At 39.4% G+C, this 19,750-nt stretch overlaps 1 protein-coding gene across 1 annotated transcript in view; it reads right to left on the reverse strand.

Annotated features, from left to right (window-relative positions):
* LOC124272409 (lymphocyte-specific helicase-like) overlaps window positions 1-13,322 on the reverse strand; it is a 53,481-nt gene extending 40,159 nt beyond the window's left edge. The window contains exons 1-8 of the mRNA XM_046707577.1: window positions 13,172-13,322; window positions 10,164-10,306; window positions 6,850-6,923; window positions 5,208-5,438; window positions 3,871-4,068; window positions 2,429-2,468; window positions 1,479-1,555; window positions 648-890 (exon numbers count right to left, since the gene is read on the reverse strand). Of these exons, the coding sequence (XP_046563533.1) occupies window positions 648-890; window positions 1,479-1,555; window positions 2,429-2,468; window positions 3,871-4,068; window positions 5,208-5,438; window positions 6,850-6,923; window positions 10,164-10,306; window positions 13,172-13,173 (1,008 nt within the window). The 5' untranslated portion in view covers window positions 13,174-13,322. The remainder of the gene's footprint in view (window positions 1-647; window positions 891-1,478; window positions 1,556-2,428; window positions 2,469-3,870; window positions 4,069-5,207; window positions 5,439-6,849; window positions 6,924-10,163; window positions 10,307-13,171) is intronic.
* Window positions 13,323-19,750: the final 6,428 nt, after the last annotated feature.

Here is a 19,750-nt window from a genome sequence, read left to right on the forward strand (position 1 = left end):
GCGTGAGTCAAGCGCACAAGGCGTAGTACAACTAGGGCATACCACATGCGGATCCATGGCGGAAAAGCGTAATCTACAAATAGTACAGTTTTTCATCAATGTAAAACTAGCTGAACAATCCGCGAACTCCGTGAATAAACAGTAGAAATACGATTAATTATTATGCAAATAACTGAAGGATACTAGCTATACCTTTATAGTAAACTATAAAGGTAACTAACTAAGAAAAACCAAAGGATATAGTGTGTAAGGAGACACAGGCTCTCACATCCTGCTCACTGGAAGAAGAAGAAGGAGAGTGAAGCATGAGGCCAGAGGGTGGCGACACCTGTTCAGCTTACGGCGGGGAGGTAACTTCGTGGGTGAGTACCAATTAGTGATTTTACATTGAAGGGGCTTCAATTAAGGAGATACAAGTGTTCCACTATGTTTAGCAAGAGGAAGGGACAAGCAAAAGAGCATGAGTCAGGATAAGGAAAAATAAGTGGCCTAAAGTGACTATGATGTAAGATAATTCTCAGATTTCAGCGGATCCATGGAAAATTCTCCTACCTGTACATGATTTCCTAATTTTCTGCCCATCCTCATATATGGCTTTATGCATATATATATATATATATATCTATATATATGACATCTTTTCTTACCGCCTCCTCTTCTCCAAGTTCCTCAGTGGTTGCACTTCCGGGTTCTGCCTTCTCTGTGGTATCGTCTGTGGTTGCCATCGTGGTCCGATCACTTGTGTCTGTTGTCTTCTGTCCTGTGTTGCCAGAGGCTTCTCCTTGAGTGTTATCACTTGTGGCTTCGTTTTCCTTGTCTTCACTTGGTGCTGCAGTTGTCTGCTCCGTCTGCTTTGTCTTCGCACTTTTCTTGGATCGTTTCCCAGGAGTCTGGGAAAGATACAACAGAATTCATCACCCGGTTTTCTACATGACACATGTATACATGTGCATCTTGTATGCACAAAAGCATAGTGAGTGAGTGAGTGAGTGAGTGAGTGCTTCGTATATTGTAACCATGTGGGGAATCGAACCAGGTTCTTCAGCGTGACGGACCCCTTTAACCACTGGGCAAACCCACCATCCCCACAAACGCATAGAATGACTGCACGATAAAAATTTTCATATCAATTCTTGACAAGAAACAGAAAGATTTTGTTATTAAAGTAATTATCAAATTTTACAGATCAATACACTGCACTATTTCATTACTTTACTTGACACTCATATTTCCAAAAAGGATCTCTGTAAGTTATAACTGAGGTCCCTGGACACCTAGGTTTGTAGGTCAAGGTTAAACCCTCAATCACCTTTATCTCAATGGAAGTCAGTCATCAAACCTACATTAGTGTTTAAACATAAATACATGACAAGTTGTTTTATGAAGTAGTTTCTCCAAACTGATGCAATAAAATAAAGAATAACAAATGGTGATGTTGTTCCGAGTAACTAATTATCATCTAAATAAACAATTCATACTTTTGGTGTGTTGACAGCTTCTGGAGACATCAGGTCTGATTTCCTTTTTCTTGACTTCCTGGTAGATGTCTCTGAAACTAATATGGAAGCATGGTCACTTGGCTGGCTGGCTGGGTATGGTTTTACGCCGTTTTTAGCAATATTCCAGCAATATCACGGCGGGGGACACCAGAAATGGGCTTCACAAGTTGTACCCATGTGGGGAATCGAACCCGGGCCTTTGGCGTGACGAGCGGACGCTTTAACCACTGGGCTACCCCACCGCCCCTGGTCACTTGGAGTGCAACAATTTATTTGTCATATTGTCCTGTCAACATACTGCAGTTAATCAGTGAGTGAGTGAGTGAGTGAGTTTTACGCCACTTTTGGCAATGTTCCAGCAATATCACGGCGGGGGACACCAGAAATGGGCTTCACAAGTTGTACCCATGTGGGGAATCGAACCCGGGCCTTCAGCGAGACGAGCGGACGCTTTAACCACTGGGCTACCCCACCGCCCCTGGTCACTTGGAGTGCAACAATTTATTTGTCATATTGTCCTGTCAACATACTGCAGTTAATCAGTGAGTGAGTGAGTGAGTTTTACGCCACTTTTGGCAATGTTCCAGCAATATCACGGCGGGGGACACCAGAAATGGGCTTCACACATAGTACCCATGTGGGGAATCGAACCCGGGTCTTCGGGGTGACGAGCGAACGCTTTAACCACAAGGCCATCCCACCACCTGCAGTGAATCAGATTATGGTAACATGCAATGAGTCAAGAAACTGCATCAGTTGCTTACATCTTGATTAACAAGCATAACAATAAGAAACACATACTTCCTAAAGTTCAATTTGATCTTCCATTTATAATGAATATTGATGTCTTTTGTGCCCATCGACCAATGACCGATTATTTAAGCAAATGCTCCAGCAGTGTCTGACAAATGAGGCATTCATAAACTTACCATCACTAGACTGACTGCTTGATTCAACCACTTCCTGTTCCTGTAACAAAATACAGAAGAGACTCAGAAAAACACAAATATTGATTTGAACAAAACCAAACAAGAGTCATCAGAAGATGACATATCCCCCCGGCCCCCACATCTTTGAAAGAACAAATCATCTGACAGTTACTTAAAGTCCAGCTTGATTTTAGACTAGTGCAAATCGTTCCATGGAAATCATGGAAAAAATAAATGACAAATATCTGCAAATAGCAAAAGGCACCACTTTGGGATCTGCCTCACATATCTGCCAAGTTTTGCTGAAAAATATTAAGAAGTTTTTGAGTTGTGCTCCGGAAACGAAACCCACCCCTCCTTTTAGGACTAAGTCCGAATCATTTCCATGGAAACCGGGAAAAATAAAAATGCCAAAAATCTGCAAATAGCAAAAGGCACCACTTAAGGTTCTGTTTTATAAATCTACCAAGTTTTGTTGAAAAATATTGAACGGTTCTTGAGTTATGCTTCGGAAACGAAGCCCACCCCTCCCTTTCCGAATCATTTCCATGGAAACCGGGAAAAATAAAAATGCCAAAAATCTGCAAATAGCAAAAGGCACCACTTAAGGTTCTGTTTGATATATCTACCAAGTTTTGTTGAAAAATATTGAACGGTTCTTGAGTTATGCTCCGGAAACGAAGCCCACCCCTCACTTTTGGGAATAAGTCTGAATCGTTTCCATGGAAACCGGGAAAAATAAAAATGCCCAAAATCAGCAAATAGCAAAAGGCACCACTTAAGGTTCTGTTTGATATATCTACCATGTTTTGTTGAAAAATATTGAACGGTTCTTGAGTTATGCTCCAGAAACGAAGCCCTCCCCTCACTTTTGGGACTAAGTCCGAATCGTTTCCATGGAAACCGGGAAAAATAAAAATGCCCAAAATCTGCAAATAGCAAAAGGCACCACTTAAGGTTCTGTTTGATATATCTACCAAGTTTTGTTGAAAAATATTGAACGGTTCTTGCGTTATGCTCCGGAAACAAAGCCCACCCTTCTTTAAGACTAGGTCCAAAACGTTTCCATGGAAACCGAGAAAAATAAAAATGACAATCTGTAAATAGCAAAAGGCACCACCTTAGGTTATGTTTGACATATCTACCAATTTTTGTTGAAAAATATAGAACGGTCTTTGAGTTATGCTCCGGAAACAAAATGATTACGGACGGACGGACGGACGAGGCAACGACTATATCCCACGGCATTACATGCCGATGGGATAAAAATGTACACCATTCTTCGTAGTTCATAGTCTGTCATGTGTTGGAATTTAACTTAAGCAAAATAGTACCTGTGTAAACATGTCTACATGCACTTCCCGCAAGCAAAATTACAAAAGTTAACTTCAAGTTAACGAAATCAGGATACTGATCAAGGTAGACATCTAATGGACACCAACCTTTGCCTGTTGTTCTTTGAGCTTGTCTTCCTTTTTCTTCAGCCTCTTCTGCTGTCTTTCCCTTTTCTTCTTCTCTTCCTCCGTCTGTCTATCCATACGATCAATCAGGTACTGTGTGTACATGTTGCTCTTGCTCAACAAGAACTTTAGACGTTGGTAGCGCTGGTTACGATCTTCATCTGTCATTTGTTTCCACAGCTGATGACCAAACATTGTATGTATTTACTCAGACAATACATAGTTAGGTCTTCATTCATGGCCTGCTTCTAATTATGTTTAAGGTGGTCGTTTGTTAGTAATCCAACCCGTAAGGCTTAACATGTCACCAATCCACAGTGATGCGAAATATTTTGACTGCTCCAAATTTATTCTCCGACAGTTATCAAAAATCGAATGCCATTTGGTTCCCCTAGCAGGCAAACACTCATAGACTCTGCGTCAGTCCTAAAGAAGACTTATTTCTCAGAGAAAGAAATTTCCCACCAGACCACAGGACCAGTGAGTGGACAATAATTAATGGTCCTGTCTGTACTTCACTGGTCCAAAATAACATTCATAGATTTACTTAACTATCAATACAAAATTCACTGGCCACCAGGACCACTGCAAACTTATCATTTAGTGGTCCTGATGAATTTTAACTAGCCAGGGGCCACAGGACCAACATATATTTCGCACACTGATTTCTGTAATCCTCTATCTGTTTATTATTTGTTGTTAAACACAATAATATAACAGCTTTATATGATGGTCACCTGTAAATTTGGACGAGACAAACTGCTCATCAATATTGGGATCAACTGGGATCACCAAGCCCGAACATCCGTTCCATTTGATGCGTCTTACAAACCACATGGGCTGCTGATGGCCATGTCTCGTGGGATGCCACGATACATCGATACATAGACACTTTTTCTAAGACGAAACAATTATCGATACATTCAAAACTGTATCGATATTTAGTTTTGAAACCATCGGTTTAAATATGTTTATGTATCGTTTACATTTTGCAGTTGTATCATGTTTTTTGATGTTATGAGAGTTACAAATGCTTATTTTTCATGCACAAAGATGGGAAATTAGAACTTTCTAATCTCTGAGAATAAAAAATGTTCATCTTTTCATGGACTATTATAAAATATGAAATATCAATGTTCAAAATGTAACTAAAATAGGTACTGTGACACGTATCGAATCGTGACATGGGTACCGTGATAAGTATCGATTCATGAAACTTATGTATCATGACATCCCAAATGCATACCCAGACCCCCAAGGGGTTTCATTTTCAGGACTTACTCGAAACAGTGGTCAATATAAATTGTCTTCTGTCCTACCTTTTCCTGATCTTCTGCCAGTTTCTTCTCTTTCTCCATCGCCTGTTCCTGGAGCTCTTGCTCCTCCTTGACCATCACCTCCGTCACAACACCTTCCAAAACCTCCGGCTTGATCGACAGTGTCTCGGTCACATCTCCCGGCTTGATCGACAGTGCCTCGGTCACATCTTCCGGCTTGATCGACAGTGCCTCCGTCACATCTTCCGGTTTGATTGACAGTTCTTCAGTTTTCTTTGAATGGATTTGGAGGGATGGGTTTCAGTCATTCAAAAATGACTACACATTATATATTTATCTAGTACTTCAAACAAAGTACTCCTGGCAAATGGTTGCAATATAGAATTATCCACAATATCCTCCCAACAAATCAACTACTTTATAAAATGGGATACACATCCTCACCAATATGTCCATTTTGTGAACAAGAAAGAGAAACTATCAACCATATGTTATGGGAATGTGAATTTGTTTTTAAATTATGGAAAGAAATAGAATCATGGTTGAACTCGGTACAGTTACAACTGGAACTTACAAATAAAATCGTTATATTGGGAATGAAAGGAAAAAAACAATATTCCGATTAATGAAATCATTTCAGTTGTCAAACATTATATCTACAGATGCAGCATAAATGGTTTCAAACCAAAGTTAGAATATTTAAAAAATGAAATTGTCCGTCACTATGATATGTCAAGATATGTTTACTTATTTGCGGGAACTGAACAATTGTTTCTTCAATATTGGTCATCATTACATCTATTACTTGGAAGATAATCCAGCCAATTATACTTTTTCAGCCAACTGTACATTTTCACACATGTATACATATACCATTGTATTATTATGAAACTTATCTATAGATGTTTGCTTGTACATGAAATATGGAGGAAAAAAAAAAAAAAAAGAAAAAAAAAAAAAAAAAGAGACATGAAACTTTCAGGGATTTCATTTTCAGGACTTACTCGAAACACTGGACAATATAAATTGTCTCCCAGCAGGGGGGGGAAAAACATAATTTCAATTATTATTTGGACTTGGCTTTATAATATTCATAAATAATGTGGGTTTTTTCCTAACATTTCATGTAATGCAAAAATGCAAAACTGTACATGTACATGTACCCTCTTCACATTTATCTGATCACTGGATTGTCAGGTCCAGACTCGATTATTTAAAGACTGCCGCCAAATAGCTGAAATATTGCTGAATGCGGCTATAAAACAACAAACCAAAAATATTCATATTCATATATTCAGACTTTTTATTAAAATGATGCAATAACGTTACCTACTACTACTACGATAATTTGGCAATATCTTAATCCAGTCTGGGAATTTTCACAGACCACTTCACACCTTGGGCTGAAAATCAACCTCGCCACAGGTGTACATATATTTCTGCCAGGCCTTTACACTGTGAATTGGTTAGAATCTTTCAACCAACACCAACCAACCAGCCAGGTCAAGTTTTAAAAATAGCAAGAGAAACGCTTGTGAAGATAGCTGCAAAATCAATATGGGGCTACATTAAACATTTACGTGATTCACAAACAGGTGCCCAGGAATCAAGTAGCTGTGCATGTCACTATCTGGCAACTAACTAGGGATTCTAGTCCCTACCAAGATTCAATCATTTCACCTACCACATTGGATTCTTCTCCACTTTCAGACATATCAGTCTTTGGTTCCGTCTTTATAGGAATCTTTGTGACCTCCTCTGGCAAACAAACAGAAAAGATCAAACTTCCCATACATTCAATGCGTATAATGGTCTGCCAATTGGCCTGAATAGTGTTTATCACTGGTTAGTTTAGGATTTGTTTCCAATGAAGATAGTCAGAATAGAATCTAGTTTATTTTCAACATACACATTTGCTCATATTTAATGCAAACCAAATTCCTAGGTTGCATTAATTTGGAAGTACGATTGTGAAATGATATCAAAAGATAACTGATTTGGTTTTTAGTTGTAAAAAAGAAGATATTATGTGCTTTATTTCTTATGATCATTGTGCAGGGCTCCAGATATACTGGAAAACCTTAAGAGTACTGAATGGAATTTACTGGAGTTTCAGTAATATTGTGTTTCGTTTCATATATGCACCACAACATTGCTACTATTGTGTAAACAGGTCAATAAACAATAAAACAATAATTGTTCAGATAAATACGTCTGTAAATGATTCCAACACCGTACACCATTGCTGTGGTGCGTATCTGCTACGTTTTCAAAATTATTTCCTACCGTATCGTGCATATTTTCTATCCGTACATACGCCGATACGGCCCTTATCTGGAGCCCTGATTGTGGATGTTCAAATAAACTAACAGAAAAACAGCCACATAATTTTATTTTGTCAAAAGACATTTTAGTTTAGATAAGGTTAATTTTTCGTCCAACAACCCTTGAATTTATCAGGAGGTGCAGCTCGGTGGTGACATGCATCAAAGAGGTTGTCAAAAAACATCTGTATGTAGTATGTATGGTGCTATCTTACGTTCTTTGATTTTGTTTGTGTATATGTGTTTTCTAAAGCCAAGGTTTGCCTTCATCTTCAACTTTGCTGTTTCTTCAACACTTGTTGCCTGTACACACAAGCGATACCCTGGGAACAAACCCATATCATTTTATTACTTGTATGTTGTAAGAGGCGACTAACAGGATCGGGTGGTAAGGCTTGCTGACTTGGTTGACACATGTCATCGTATCCTAATTGCGTAGATCGATGCTCATGGTGTTGATCACTGGATTGTCTGGTCCCGACTTGATTATTTACAGACAGCTGCCATATTGCTGAGTGCGGCGTAAAACTAAACTAAACTCACTCACTCTCTCATTACTGGTACTTAAAATAATTCCAGGACCTTTGTTTACTGTGTAACATCAATTATTTAAAGATATATAATAACACAGGCAGCTATTGCTCTTAGGGGAGTCATATACAAGATTTACAATAATAAGTGTCTGTGAAGAAAGGAAATGAATTGTGAAAGACTAATAAAAACTTGTCACCCATCCAGACCAAATTGTTAAAAGTTCGTCATTGGACAGTAGATCAACTACAGTCCGTTTGAGTCAGAAACAGACCGATGAATTGCAAATTTTATCATTGTACAAAATTGCCACATAAATATAAATAGTACACATGTTTATCATTTACTAATACCCAACAGCTTTCTTATATTTGAAAATGTCCGGACTCTACCCAAAAAGTTGTTTAAGAAACTATCATCATTGAAAACGCAAAAGTTGTTATCTGTCGCGGCGGGGTGAAACCGCAGAAACGGAACAGCCAGTCATGGCGGGGGACATCTCAAAATCTATTCCGGGAGACCTGTCGTTTCCTCGTCTGTCGTAGTGTCATAGTCACGACTTAAAGGGATGACAAGTGGTGCCACAGTTGCCTATTGTAAGCCATCCCGAGACCAGTAACCTTGTTCAATGACGTTAGCTACCTTGTTGACACAGTTTTGCCAAGTTTCAGTCGTGATTTTGTTAACGGATTCCTTAACCAAAACCTCAATGTCACGTAATCTAAAAGTTGTGTTTGATCTGGCAACATCTCCTTTGACAATACCCCATATCATTTCAATGGGGTTAAGGTCACAGTGATAAGGTGGAAGTCGCAGAATATCGTGACCCTTACTGTTTATGTAACTGTCAACTTTGTAGAAAGGTTCACCTTTGTGGGTTTTTATGATCTCATATAGCTGAGGCTTCGTTGCCTTTGAAGGCCGTGTGATCTGAAATTTGTCGAGCCATGATATCATATCACCTTTTCGACTGTTCGATATTGGGGCTTTACTGTCGGGGTCCTGCACGCTGTGGTATGGGGCATTGTCCATTACGATAAAAGACTTCTCTGGTAGAGCTGGTACCAACTTGTTTTTAACCAAATCGAGGAAAACCGCACCATTCATCTCGGAATGGTAGTCTCTGTTATCTGTGGACTTTGCCCTGAATACCAAGTCGCAGCCTGGAAGAAAGCCTTTGCTGGAGCAACCAGCATGGAGAATGATTAGTCTCTCTCCTTTCCCTAGAGGCAGCTTTCTACGTGATCCCTTATCAACCCCATCGGGTACCCACTGACTGCTGGCAGTTTGAGAGGCATTGACCCAGGTCTCGTCCAAGTACACTGGCTCGAACCCTTCCTCGCGTTTCTTCTTTATAACCCTGAGAAAATTATTTCTCAAGAACGAACGATATCAGGGCGTTCAGAGTACTGACCTATTCTCCCCGAAATTTTCTTATAACAATACCCGAAAGAGTGTAAGAGTCGCCAGAGTGTGTACTTTGATACTCTGAGGTTGTGTTCTTGCTTCAAATGCTATTTTAAAATTTTCAGTTTTACATGTATTTGTTTTCAGAATAGAGCTTGTTGATAGACTGCCTTACAAGGTTCTTTTGAAAGTTGTCCAAATGTTTTAATTTGTGTGATTTTGACACTACCCCTACCTGCTTCTCAAGATCACCCACACAATGTTTGTGTTCCAGAACATTTGTCAGTACCCCTTGCTGATACTCCTAAAGCTTTTGCTGCCCGCCACGGAATTTATTAATGGCATAAAATGGTTTGCCCCTTTCGGCTTCAGCATGGAAAAAATCGTACACTTTAAGCATCAACTGTTTCACGTCAGCATTCAACTTCATTTTTCATCAGGCATGTGTATCCCGTGCACGACGAGATAGTGGCTGTTCCGTTTCTGCGGTTTCACCAAGCCGCGACTGATAACAACTTTTGCGTTTTCAATGATGATAGTTTCTTAAACAACTTTTTTGGTGGAGTCCGGAAAATATAAGAAAGCTGTTGGGTATTAGTAAATGATAAACATGTGTACTATCTATATTTATGTGGAAATTTTGTACAATGATTAAATTTGCAATTCATAGGTCCGTTTCTGACTCAAATGGACTGTAACTTCAACAGTGATTGCTCTAACTTATGCGTAAACATACCCTGTACATTAGGCAGGGGGTCCTCAGTCTCCATGGCAGCGTCTCGACCTTCATTAGCCTCCTCCAATGGTACATTTGCAGAATCTTTAGGTTTAGCAGGAGACTCGCTACGTCCTGTATTCTGCAGAATCTCAACAGCTGACCTAAGTAAATTACAGCTAAATGAATATATGCCCAAATCTATTTAACATCCAGTCTTCTTGTGGCTCATTCAAATCCTGGCCTTAAGAATATGTCCATTTTTGCCATTGCTGTTTTGACCCAGATTTGAATAGAATGACACAAAATTCAGATCTATACATTACACTAGATTCACAGGGGCTTGTAACGCTAAAAACTGCCATCAAGGTATATACTGTCACTGACGGGGTCTTAGTACTATATAAAAGGAAAGGGATGTAACGAGGTCAACATACCAGGTTCATACTGTATGTCTCATTTTGTAGGTACATCTATTGGCTTAAAATGTGTGCATATTTTAAATTGGATAAATACAGTGAGCAATGTTGAATTCGCCCTGAAACAAACCTGGTATGTTGACAATAGATGTACCTACAAAATGAGACATACAGCACAAAAATCGAAGCAGTACTTTGGGAGCTAGGGTCTTCGGAAGCTCGAAAAATCTTAATGTCTCGATTCCGAGCCAAAATCCCTGCTCAGAATTTGTAGCGGTAACTCACCCATTTTCTTGTTTATTTCACAGTATACACAAACATGCACCAAAACATGTTGAACTGATGGCGCCTGTCAGCGCGCTAGTCGCCATTCTTTCGGAGACACTTACATCTCACTGTCATAATGAGTTTACGTGCATTTATTCATCGCAAACTGAATTGTGAAGACCCTAGCTCCCAAAGTACTGCTTCGATTTTTGTGCTGTATGTCTCATTTTGTAGGTACATCTATTGGCTTAAAATGTGTGCATATTTTAAATTGGATAAATACAGTGAGCATTGTTGAATTCGCCCTGAAACGAACCTGGTGTGTTGACCTCGTCACATCCCTTTCCTTTTACATAGTACTAAGACCCTGTCAGTGACAGTATATACCTTGACAGGGGCGGAAATAACCCATTGCCCGACGCCCGAGTCCAGTGTTTTTTCTGTCGGGCAAGCAAATTTGTATATCACACTGTACCGGTGTCCAGTTGACTTTCCAGTGTTAATTATGTTGTTTATTTTAAAAAATCAACAAGAAAATCGGCCAGTATAGTGGAAAAATTATCAGGGCAAGTGATTTTACTTGTGCCACTGTACCTGAGTACACTAGCAATTTTAAAGTTATTTCCAGCAGTTTGATGGCAGTTTTTAGCGTTACAAGCCCCTGTGACTAGATTATTAGTTTTCCTCTCATGACTGGACCTCCTCCGTGGTGTAGTGGTTAGCACGTCTGCCCAGAGAGCGGAAGGTCGCGGGTTCGATCTCCGATCACGTCATACCAAAAGACGTTAAAATATGGTACTTGTTGGTCCCTGCCTGACGCTCAGCATTAATGGGTACAACAAGGACTGGTCGGCTTGGAGTCAGTATAATTTGTCTGAGTGGGGTATTCATGCTTCACTGCGGCATGGTATCTCAGTGAGCTAGCACTATAAAACCAGCTAAAGTCTGGGCTAGTACAAGCAGCCACACATACAGATACACACGCATGCACGTCGTCATATGAGCGAAATATTCTCAAGCACAACGTTAAACCCAATTTCACCTCACCTCACCTCCTCTCATAACTGCTAATTAAAAACAGTCGCAAAAGTTGGTGAATGCTATGATGAATCATTCTCTTCCCACAGAGGTTACTCCTGTCATATCTTCCTACGTAACCTCTGTTCTAATACGGCCCTTTCATGGTGTGAGCGTTCAAGACTCGTGATTGGAGGCAATCAGATTTAGTTGTGCAATCAGCGACTTTGTTTCAAAAGTGATCACTCGCAAGGCCTCGGTAATTTCCGTATGCTTCGAGAAAACTAAACTTCGTCCCCTGCGCGATGCGTAAACGTTTCTTCTAGACTGAACTCAGTCATGTTATGGCGGATCAGTGGCGTCTCCATCGCCCTCGTTGACAACGGACAAGCTAGCCATTAAACGTCTTGTGTGTAACATCAACACAAGTCCCCGGCAGATGGGGGATATTTGTGGCCCCACATTTGCTTGTGTTAGTCAACTTGAATCTAAGTCGATGTAACACGTGTTCTGATTGGATAGAAAGAAGGGAGATAATTCGTGTTGCGATCTTTTGCGGCTAGGGGATTTTACGAGAACCGGGAAATATGGCCGTATTAGAACAGAAGTTCGTAGGAAGATATGACAAGTAACCTCTGTGGGAAGAGAATGATGATGAATATACTTTCAAAACAAGGTTTTATCAAATATAACAGATTGGACATTCAGCTAGTCCACAATCTAGAGTGGGTGGTGAGAAACTGGCTTATGGCCCTTGAAACAAGTAGATGTGGCCTAAATGATAAAATGGTACTTTGGGAATTCTGACCCTACCTTCCTAAAATGCAACTATTACTTGGCCATTGCCTAGTTTCATAAAATTCTTATGACTAAATCATAGGCGGATCCAAGGGGGTGTGGGGTGGGGGTGCGCACCTCCCCTTTTGTCCAGAAAGTTTGTTAAATGACCATTGAAACTCGGGTGGAAATGAAGTGTGCACCCACCCACCCTTTTCTCAAAAGTGTGCACCCCCCCTTTCTCAAAAAGCTGTATCCGCCCCTGACTAAATAGATATTTTAAAGATATCCCAACAATACATGCCACTATTTATCTAATATTTTCAAGTTGACAGCAATAATTAACTCCCATAACGAAAACATTATCCAAGAGAAAAAGAATATGTGTTATATATTACACACTATGTTTTGAAAATAGTTACAATGCCTCACTAGCAGTGAATGTCATAGCACAGGTTATTTTTCAGTTTGGGTATCAAAACCTATCGTCCCATCACCAATGTTACAGGTGTATTGCAGACACAAAATATTTAAAAACACCATACTTACATGTTTCAAAAGAAAAAGTTTCAACGAGTCTTGGTAAGCTCACAGTTTGTAATGTTTGTTGGTTTATATACCGCTAACACAACCATGCAACACACTTTCAGTGCGTTGTCTGCAGAAACTGTTAGGATGCCGAGTTGTGTAAGACATTCATTCCCGCCAAACAGATGGCGCTGCTAAAGGTCAAGGTGGTCATATGTCAAAGTTCAAATATATATTGCGTTTGAGCGATCTGATTTCAGTGATTTGTTTCCTGTCGTTCGAGGGTGAGTGGTGAAGTCATTTATGTCTTCACGGGGCACCAGTTATTTGGCAGCTATACGCTGTTTCATCTTACTATGTTTCGCAAGACAGGCAAATCACGATGAGACACATATCGAGAGGCATGACAAGTGAACGGGGAACCCTTGGCGAGCGTCAAAATGGAGATGTATATTCACTATTCCAGAGACCATATACCGATACCTTAAACCACGTGTTACACTTTCACAATACATACTGCAATACGCCAACACATATCACAATATATCGCAATACGAAAATTTTGGCAATTTCCAACCCTAACACTCACGAATGATAACGTCACTGTTACTATCATGTGTCGCCAGAGGTAAGCATAATGCAATATTTCATTCCTGATATCATTAATATATTTACAAAATCGGAAACATGCCCAGCTAATAATCCCCATATATGTCTCTCCACAAATCTGCATGACAAGAGTGTTGACTTTAACCTTCCAGGCGCGAGGCAAGCCAATTTTTTCGTGTAAGCCTGATAGGTTGCCAAACTTTATATTTAGATAGTATTGAGGGCTTGCCCAACCTTTATACCACAATCAAAAGCCCGGGCTTTTTTGTACAATGGCAGCTACGTCCCTGCTGTCCCTTTATGTCGAGTAATATCCCAGCAGCTCCTGGAGGTATAGTCGAGCACACTCTTTTGACCGTAATATAAAAAAGTATCATTCGACTCTTGCTCAGGAGGTCAAGGTCACAACATCCAAGGCATCAGTGAAGCTTTCAAAAAGCTTTATGGTACACATGCGAAGAACATTTCAAAATTTCATGCACCAGTGACAGAAAGGATGTCCGTTGCAATTCCTTATTTTGACTTGTACTATATACGGTCCCAAATCTTTTGAGATGAACAAGTGACTAGCCTTTGCGTGTGTTTATGACAGGTACCCCGATGGTGCAGGAAACGCATCTGGTATCATCACTATTGGACATTGATTCCTAAACACCTGCTCGTAATATGGGCGGAATTGAATTATCGACTCGAGCAGGTTTAAGTATACAAAAGTACAGTATACAAATGAAACTAGCATTGGATACACCTGCGCGGAACCAGTTTAGATACTGGGTTCTTCTCACCACAGTCACGTTATCCAAACTCGTGATAATCATTACGCTGATACGGATTTAAATCCACTTAAAACAGTAAAGTTGAGACACAACTAAGATTCTTTTGTTTTTGTTGAGAACAGTTCAGAGATAAAATAATCAGATCGCCCAAACGCAACCGCGTGTAAACAGTCCCACATGAATGAAATCTTTCCTGACGCGCGAAACGATGACATTCCAACAACTTCCTGTGTCGTTGTTTGTAAAGAAATGCTGATACGGAACAGCTAAACGATGTGCATTTTTCACAATACACTTTGCTGGATATTTGTTCGTATGAATAAGGGTATAGTAGCTATATTACACGGTCACGACAACACAGTTATTCATCCCGTGGGAGCTTTTTAAGTGTCAGTTTTCACGATTTAACAGAAGCATCTTACATTTCAAATCATCCTACACATTACCTTTTGATTGTGTGTGTGGGTGTGGGTGTATGTTGATTTTTATGGAGAAGCAATCTGGAGCATGTACAATGTGAATAACGCAGCCCCCCCCCCCTTGCTATATATATATACATATATATCGACTTATACATATCTCTATATAAATAAGTAAATAAAAAAGACATTCAAATAAAAATATAAAATAAATAAAACAAAAAAACCCATACAAATTCAAATATAAAATAATTTATTTTTTTTAAAAACAAATAAATAAATTTCTGTACGAAGTAGGTGACCATTGGTCATGATGCTCGTGTGTCGGCTCGGTCGCTTGGTTGCTCATAATGTCGATCACTAGATTGTCTGGATTTGTTATTATAGTTACAGTCCGACGACATGTTTAGCTTGAACATTCCTGTAATTAGAAAACCCCACCTATTTTACATATTTAAATTTTCACTTGAGGGGTAATAGGTTAATTGATGATTGCATGCGCCCTAGGTAATTTTCAGCTAACAGACACAGATTGTTGACGTTTCAGTGACGTTTCAGTATTCGGTGACCTCACAGAATATAGTGACGTCACATGCTAACATTGATGACGACACACGGACAATGACATAATATTATCTTCTTTGAACATAATATTATTCTCCAGTTGGTAGATATAAAGAGGATAGCTGCTGTGCCACTCGTGAACATATTAACTTGGTCATACCACTCTATGAAATATACCTGTTATTTGACAACATTAACAAAATATTCTATTTATTATATTTTGATCATTGTTTATAAATGATCGAGACATCGATCATTTCGTTAATGGCAAAACGTATTTCATGGCATTTCGTTAATGGCATTTCGTAGTTCCAGGCAAAAATGATATTCTACTCAGTGAAATTATTGTTATTTTTCCCAATATTTACAGTAATTCACCCTTAAGAATATAATAACTTCTGTCTTTTACGGACACTGTTTCGTCTCTAAAAGAATTCAATTAACATGGATCATGAATAGATTACTCGGATTATGAAATCACATATTTTGTACCACCTGAAGAGTGAGTGAGTGAGTTTATTTTTTTAGGCCTCTTTTAGTAACATTCCAGCAATATCACGTCGGGGGACACCAGAAATGGGCCTCATATGTTGTACCCATGTGGGGAATCGAACCCGGGTCTTCGGCATGACAAGTGAACTCTTTAAAAAGCAGGTTATCCCACCGCCTCGCCACACGATGGTCAAAGTTTTATACTAGTATTCATTTACATTTACTTTACATTTAGATGATAACCATTGACCTACTAGCTAGGGCTGCGCAATATAACCGGTTTACCGTTATTTACCGGTTCAGACATGAAAACGATACGTATTGCGATACGCTGATCGAAAACCGGTATTTTGACTTGCATTCGGAAATCTTCGTAACACTCGGAAATCTTCGGATATTTCCTTTTTTCATTTGTGCCAAATATTAATCACATTTTTATTTTTAATCATGAATAAAAGTTGTTATTAGAGCTTAATCAAGCATAGTGATTTTGCTGTGTATTTGCCCTATAAATCAAGCATTACCTCGATTATAAGTAGTTTTTTGTGTAAAATTACTTCACGCAATAAATTGCAATACATATTGCAAAACATGCTTTCGCATCGCAATATATCGCAATTTGAAAATTCTCTGCAATACCCACCTCTACTACTAGCATGTACGGATTATCTTGTCCCGAGTGAAAAAATGACGTGTTTTGTTTTTTACTTCCATGTCGAGGTACTCAGCCATATTCCAGGTATATGATGGCGGTCTGTAAATATATGAGTCTGGACCAGAAAATCCAGAGCATCATGGCGATACGATGACATGCATCAACCCAGTCAATGAGCCTGACCATTCACCCGATTCCGTTAGTCGCCATTTATGACAACCATGTGGCTGCTGAAGATCGGTTTGAACCCGAATTGTCACACATCAAATGTTGTAAGTCTCCAGTCACTGGACACTTTAAAAGTGCATACTGACACTTTAACAGATAAAATTAGGAATGTCGTATGGAATACCAACCCTGCAGAGAAACTTCTTTGACGGCACCGCATTGTGCAGGTGACGTCGTGTTATAGAGTTGCAACGTCATTGGATAACGTCATTTATTACCCACGTGGTCAACGTATGGGTAGTTGCATATTAATCTCGTACGTCACACGAGTGTCGTATCGCGTTGACCTGTGTCGTAACGACTTGACCTGAAATTCTAACGATTTGATTGGATAACCGATGACCTCTCAATTAGGTCACATTCTGACGTAACTATTTTTTCATTCATAACAAACACGTGAATTCATTCATTCTACAACTTAAATGCATTGTGGGGAATGTAAACATTGCGAACGTTGCCGTGTCGCTGTTTAATTGTGAGTCGAACTGAGACATTATATCTGTCGAAAAACATAAACGCAATGTTTCCACCAGTGATGTTAGCCGAATGAAGCAACTGGAAACCAAGAAACGAGGTGCAACGGAGTAGTTTACTGTAGGAGGCTGTACGAGGCGATGACAACTGACATGTATCGCGACGTCGGTTACCATGGCAGTGACGTCATTAGTGTGACGTCATGCAAATATTGTACTACAGTACAAAACTCTTCCGCAACCTCTTTATGAAACCGGTTTCGGTTTGAAACCAAAAACAACAAAAATACGCTATTTTGTCAATTTAAATGCATGTAAGACGTGGGTAATAAATAAAATACCACATTCGGTCTCATTACATACGAATTATGCGAAACTCGTGACCTTCCTATGTTATCTGACCTCGCTTTCGCTCGGTCAGATACCATAGGAAGGACACTCGTTTCGTATAATTCGTATGTAATGAGACCTCGTGTAGTATTCTCTATATCTTACAACAGCACACTGTGACGTATATTGGCTTCAACTGACCAATCGACTTTGTGGTTCGTTGACATTCACATGCGCAAATATCGGAAAGACATTACATGCGATTATTGTGTATCACATCTGGTCGGCAAAAACAGTGCCAGTGAAAAAGAATATAATTAATCATTTAAATGGTTTTAGCTTTATCTGAAGTAAAAACTTTCCCCGACAAAATCCACTTCAACGACATTTAGTGAATTCCTTATTCTTGTCCAATTAAACGGATCAAACGATCTGTCCCATCTCTTAAGCCCAGCAAGACAACTGCGCAGTGTCCTCGACGCGTGGTGGAGATGCATGCTTTCTGCACGCTCTTAAAAAACTGTATCCGCGAAGTAAGGTGTTTCTGTACAAATGTGCAAACCGTTTGCAAAAACTGCAACGAAAAGGACAGACCTGTACTGTACTTTAGATGACAACTAAAATCATAAGAAGAAAGTTACACTAACCGGAAGTGCAGTAAGCTGCTTTTAGCGGGCAACTCCGTTGTTTACACACACATTTACGAATATTGAATGATATTATTCTGTTTTCACCAAATCTAAAAGCGACTATTCCAGCTGCAGGGGTATAACATTAACACCCTTTTAAAGTAAATTACTGGATAGGTGTAAACTTGAAAGGACATAGAACTTGCAATGTTAAATTTCCCAATGATATTTAATTTGGATTTAGAAAAGGCCCAGAAGCTGAATTGCAGTCTTTCCCTAATGAAAAGCCTTGTCTACTATATAATGAGAAAGATACACCTGTATACACCGGATTCCTGGATAATGAGAAAGCGATGATCGGGTATGGCCTGACGGACTCTTTTACAAGTAACATTAATCTGGAATTCGTGGTAAATTATGCAGAATTGTGCGTTTATCATACAACTCCATGGAATCACGTGTTACTTATGCTGCCTTTATGTCTGACATATTTTATGTAAAAAAAAAGGCGTGGGACAAGGCCGTGTCATATCTGCATGGCTCTTTACGCTCTGTAATAGTGATCTACTGTTTGAACAACTCTATTTATGGACCTAATCTTCCATGGGTAGAGGGGCGTATGGGTAGCCTAGTGGTTAAAGCGTTCGCTCGTCACGCCGAAGACCCGGGTTCTATTCCCCACATGCGTACAATGTGTGAAGCCCATTTCTGGTGTCCCCCGCCATGATATGGCTGGAATATTGCTAAAAGCAGCGTAAAACCACAATCACTCACTCACTCACTCACTCACTCACTGTAATGTATGGGCATAAATAGAAAGAATATGAAATGTTAGAAACAATACAACGATACTTCTGTAGAAATTTCAAAGGTTCCCTAAACACATGTAATTGCTCGAGATATGATTGGCCTTATATCTCTTCAAAGATATATGGATCAGTGTGCACTTTGGGGAAAACTCATCCATACAAAATAAAGTTTTATCTTCAAACAGCTACTCATAACCAGGTTGGCACAGTATAAATATAAAGTAACAGTCATCGAAAAGCGGGAAATGGATATGAAATCACCAATTTTTAACAATTTATAGCTTACCGCAAAATTTAAGCTTTGCTATGAAATAGACAACTATGTACATACTTTTCGTTTTACTTATAAGACATATTGGATCCAATTAGTCAAGCAGCGTGTACGCCACCATGACACACTGGCGAACTGCAGACCAGATAATCACTATCAAGATACAACTGCATCAGATCCGGTAGTGCACAGACGTTATGTGGTAACAGGTAAAAACCATCCTGAAAGAGCTCCATTATACCCTGATTTACTGAATTTCTGCCGATTTGTTGGCATAGGATGATTACTAGATCAGTTTATCATTGCATACCAACACAGTGCGAAACAAGGTTAGATTTCATTTAT

This window comes from Haliotis rubra, unplaced genomic scaffold (genome assembly GCF_003918875.1).
Source record: "Haliotis rubra isolate DU_JTF1 unplaced genomic scaffold, ASM391887v1 Scf17, whole genome shotgun sequence".
NCBI classification, from domain to species: domain Eukaryota; kingdom Metazoa; phylum Mollusca; class Gastropoda; order Lepetellida; family Haliotidae; genus Haliotis; species Haliotis rubra.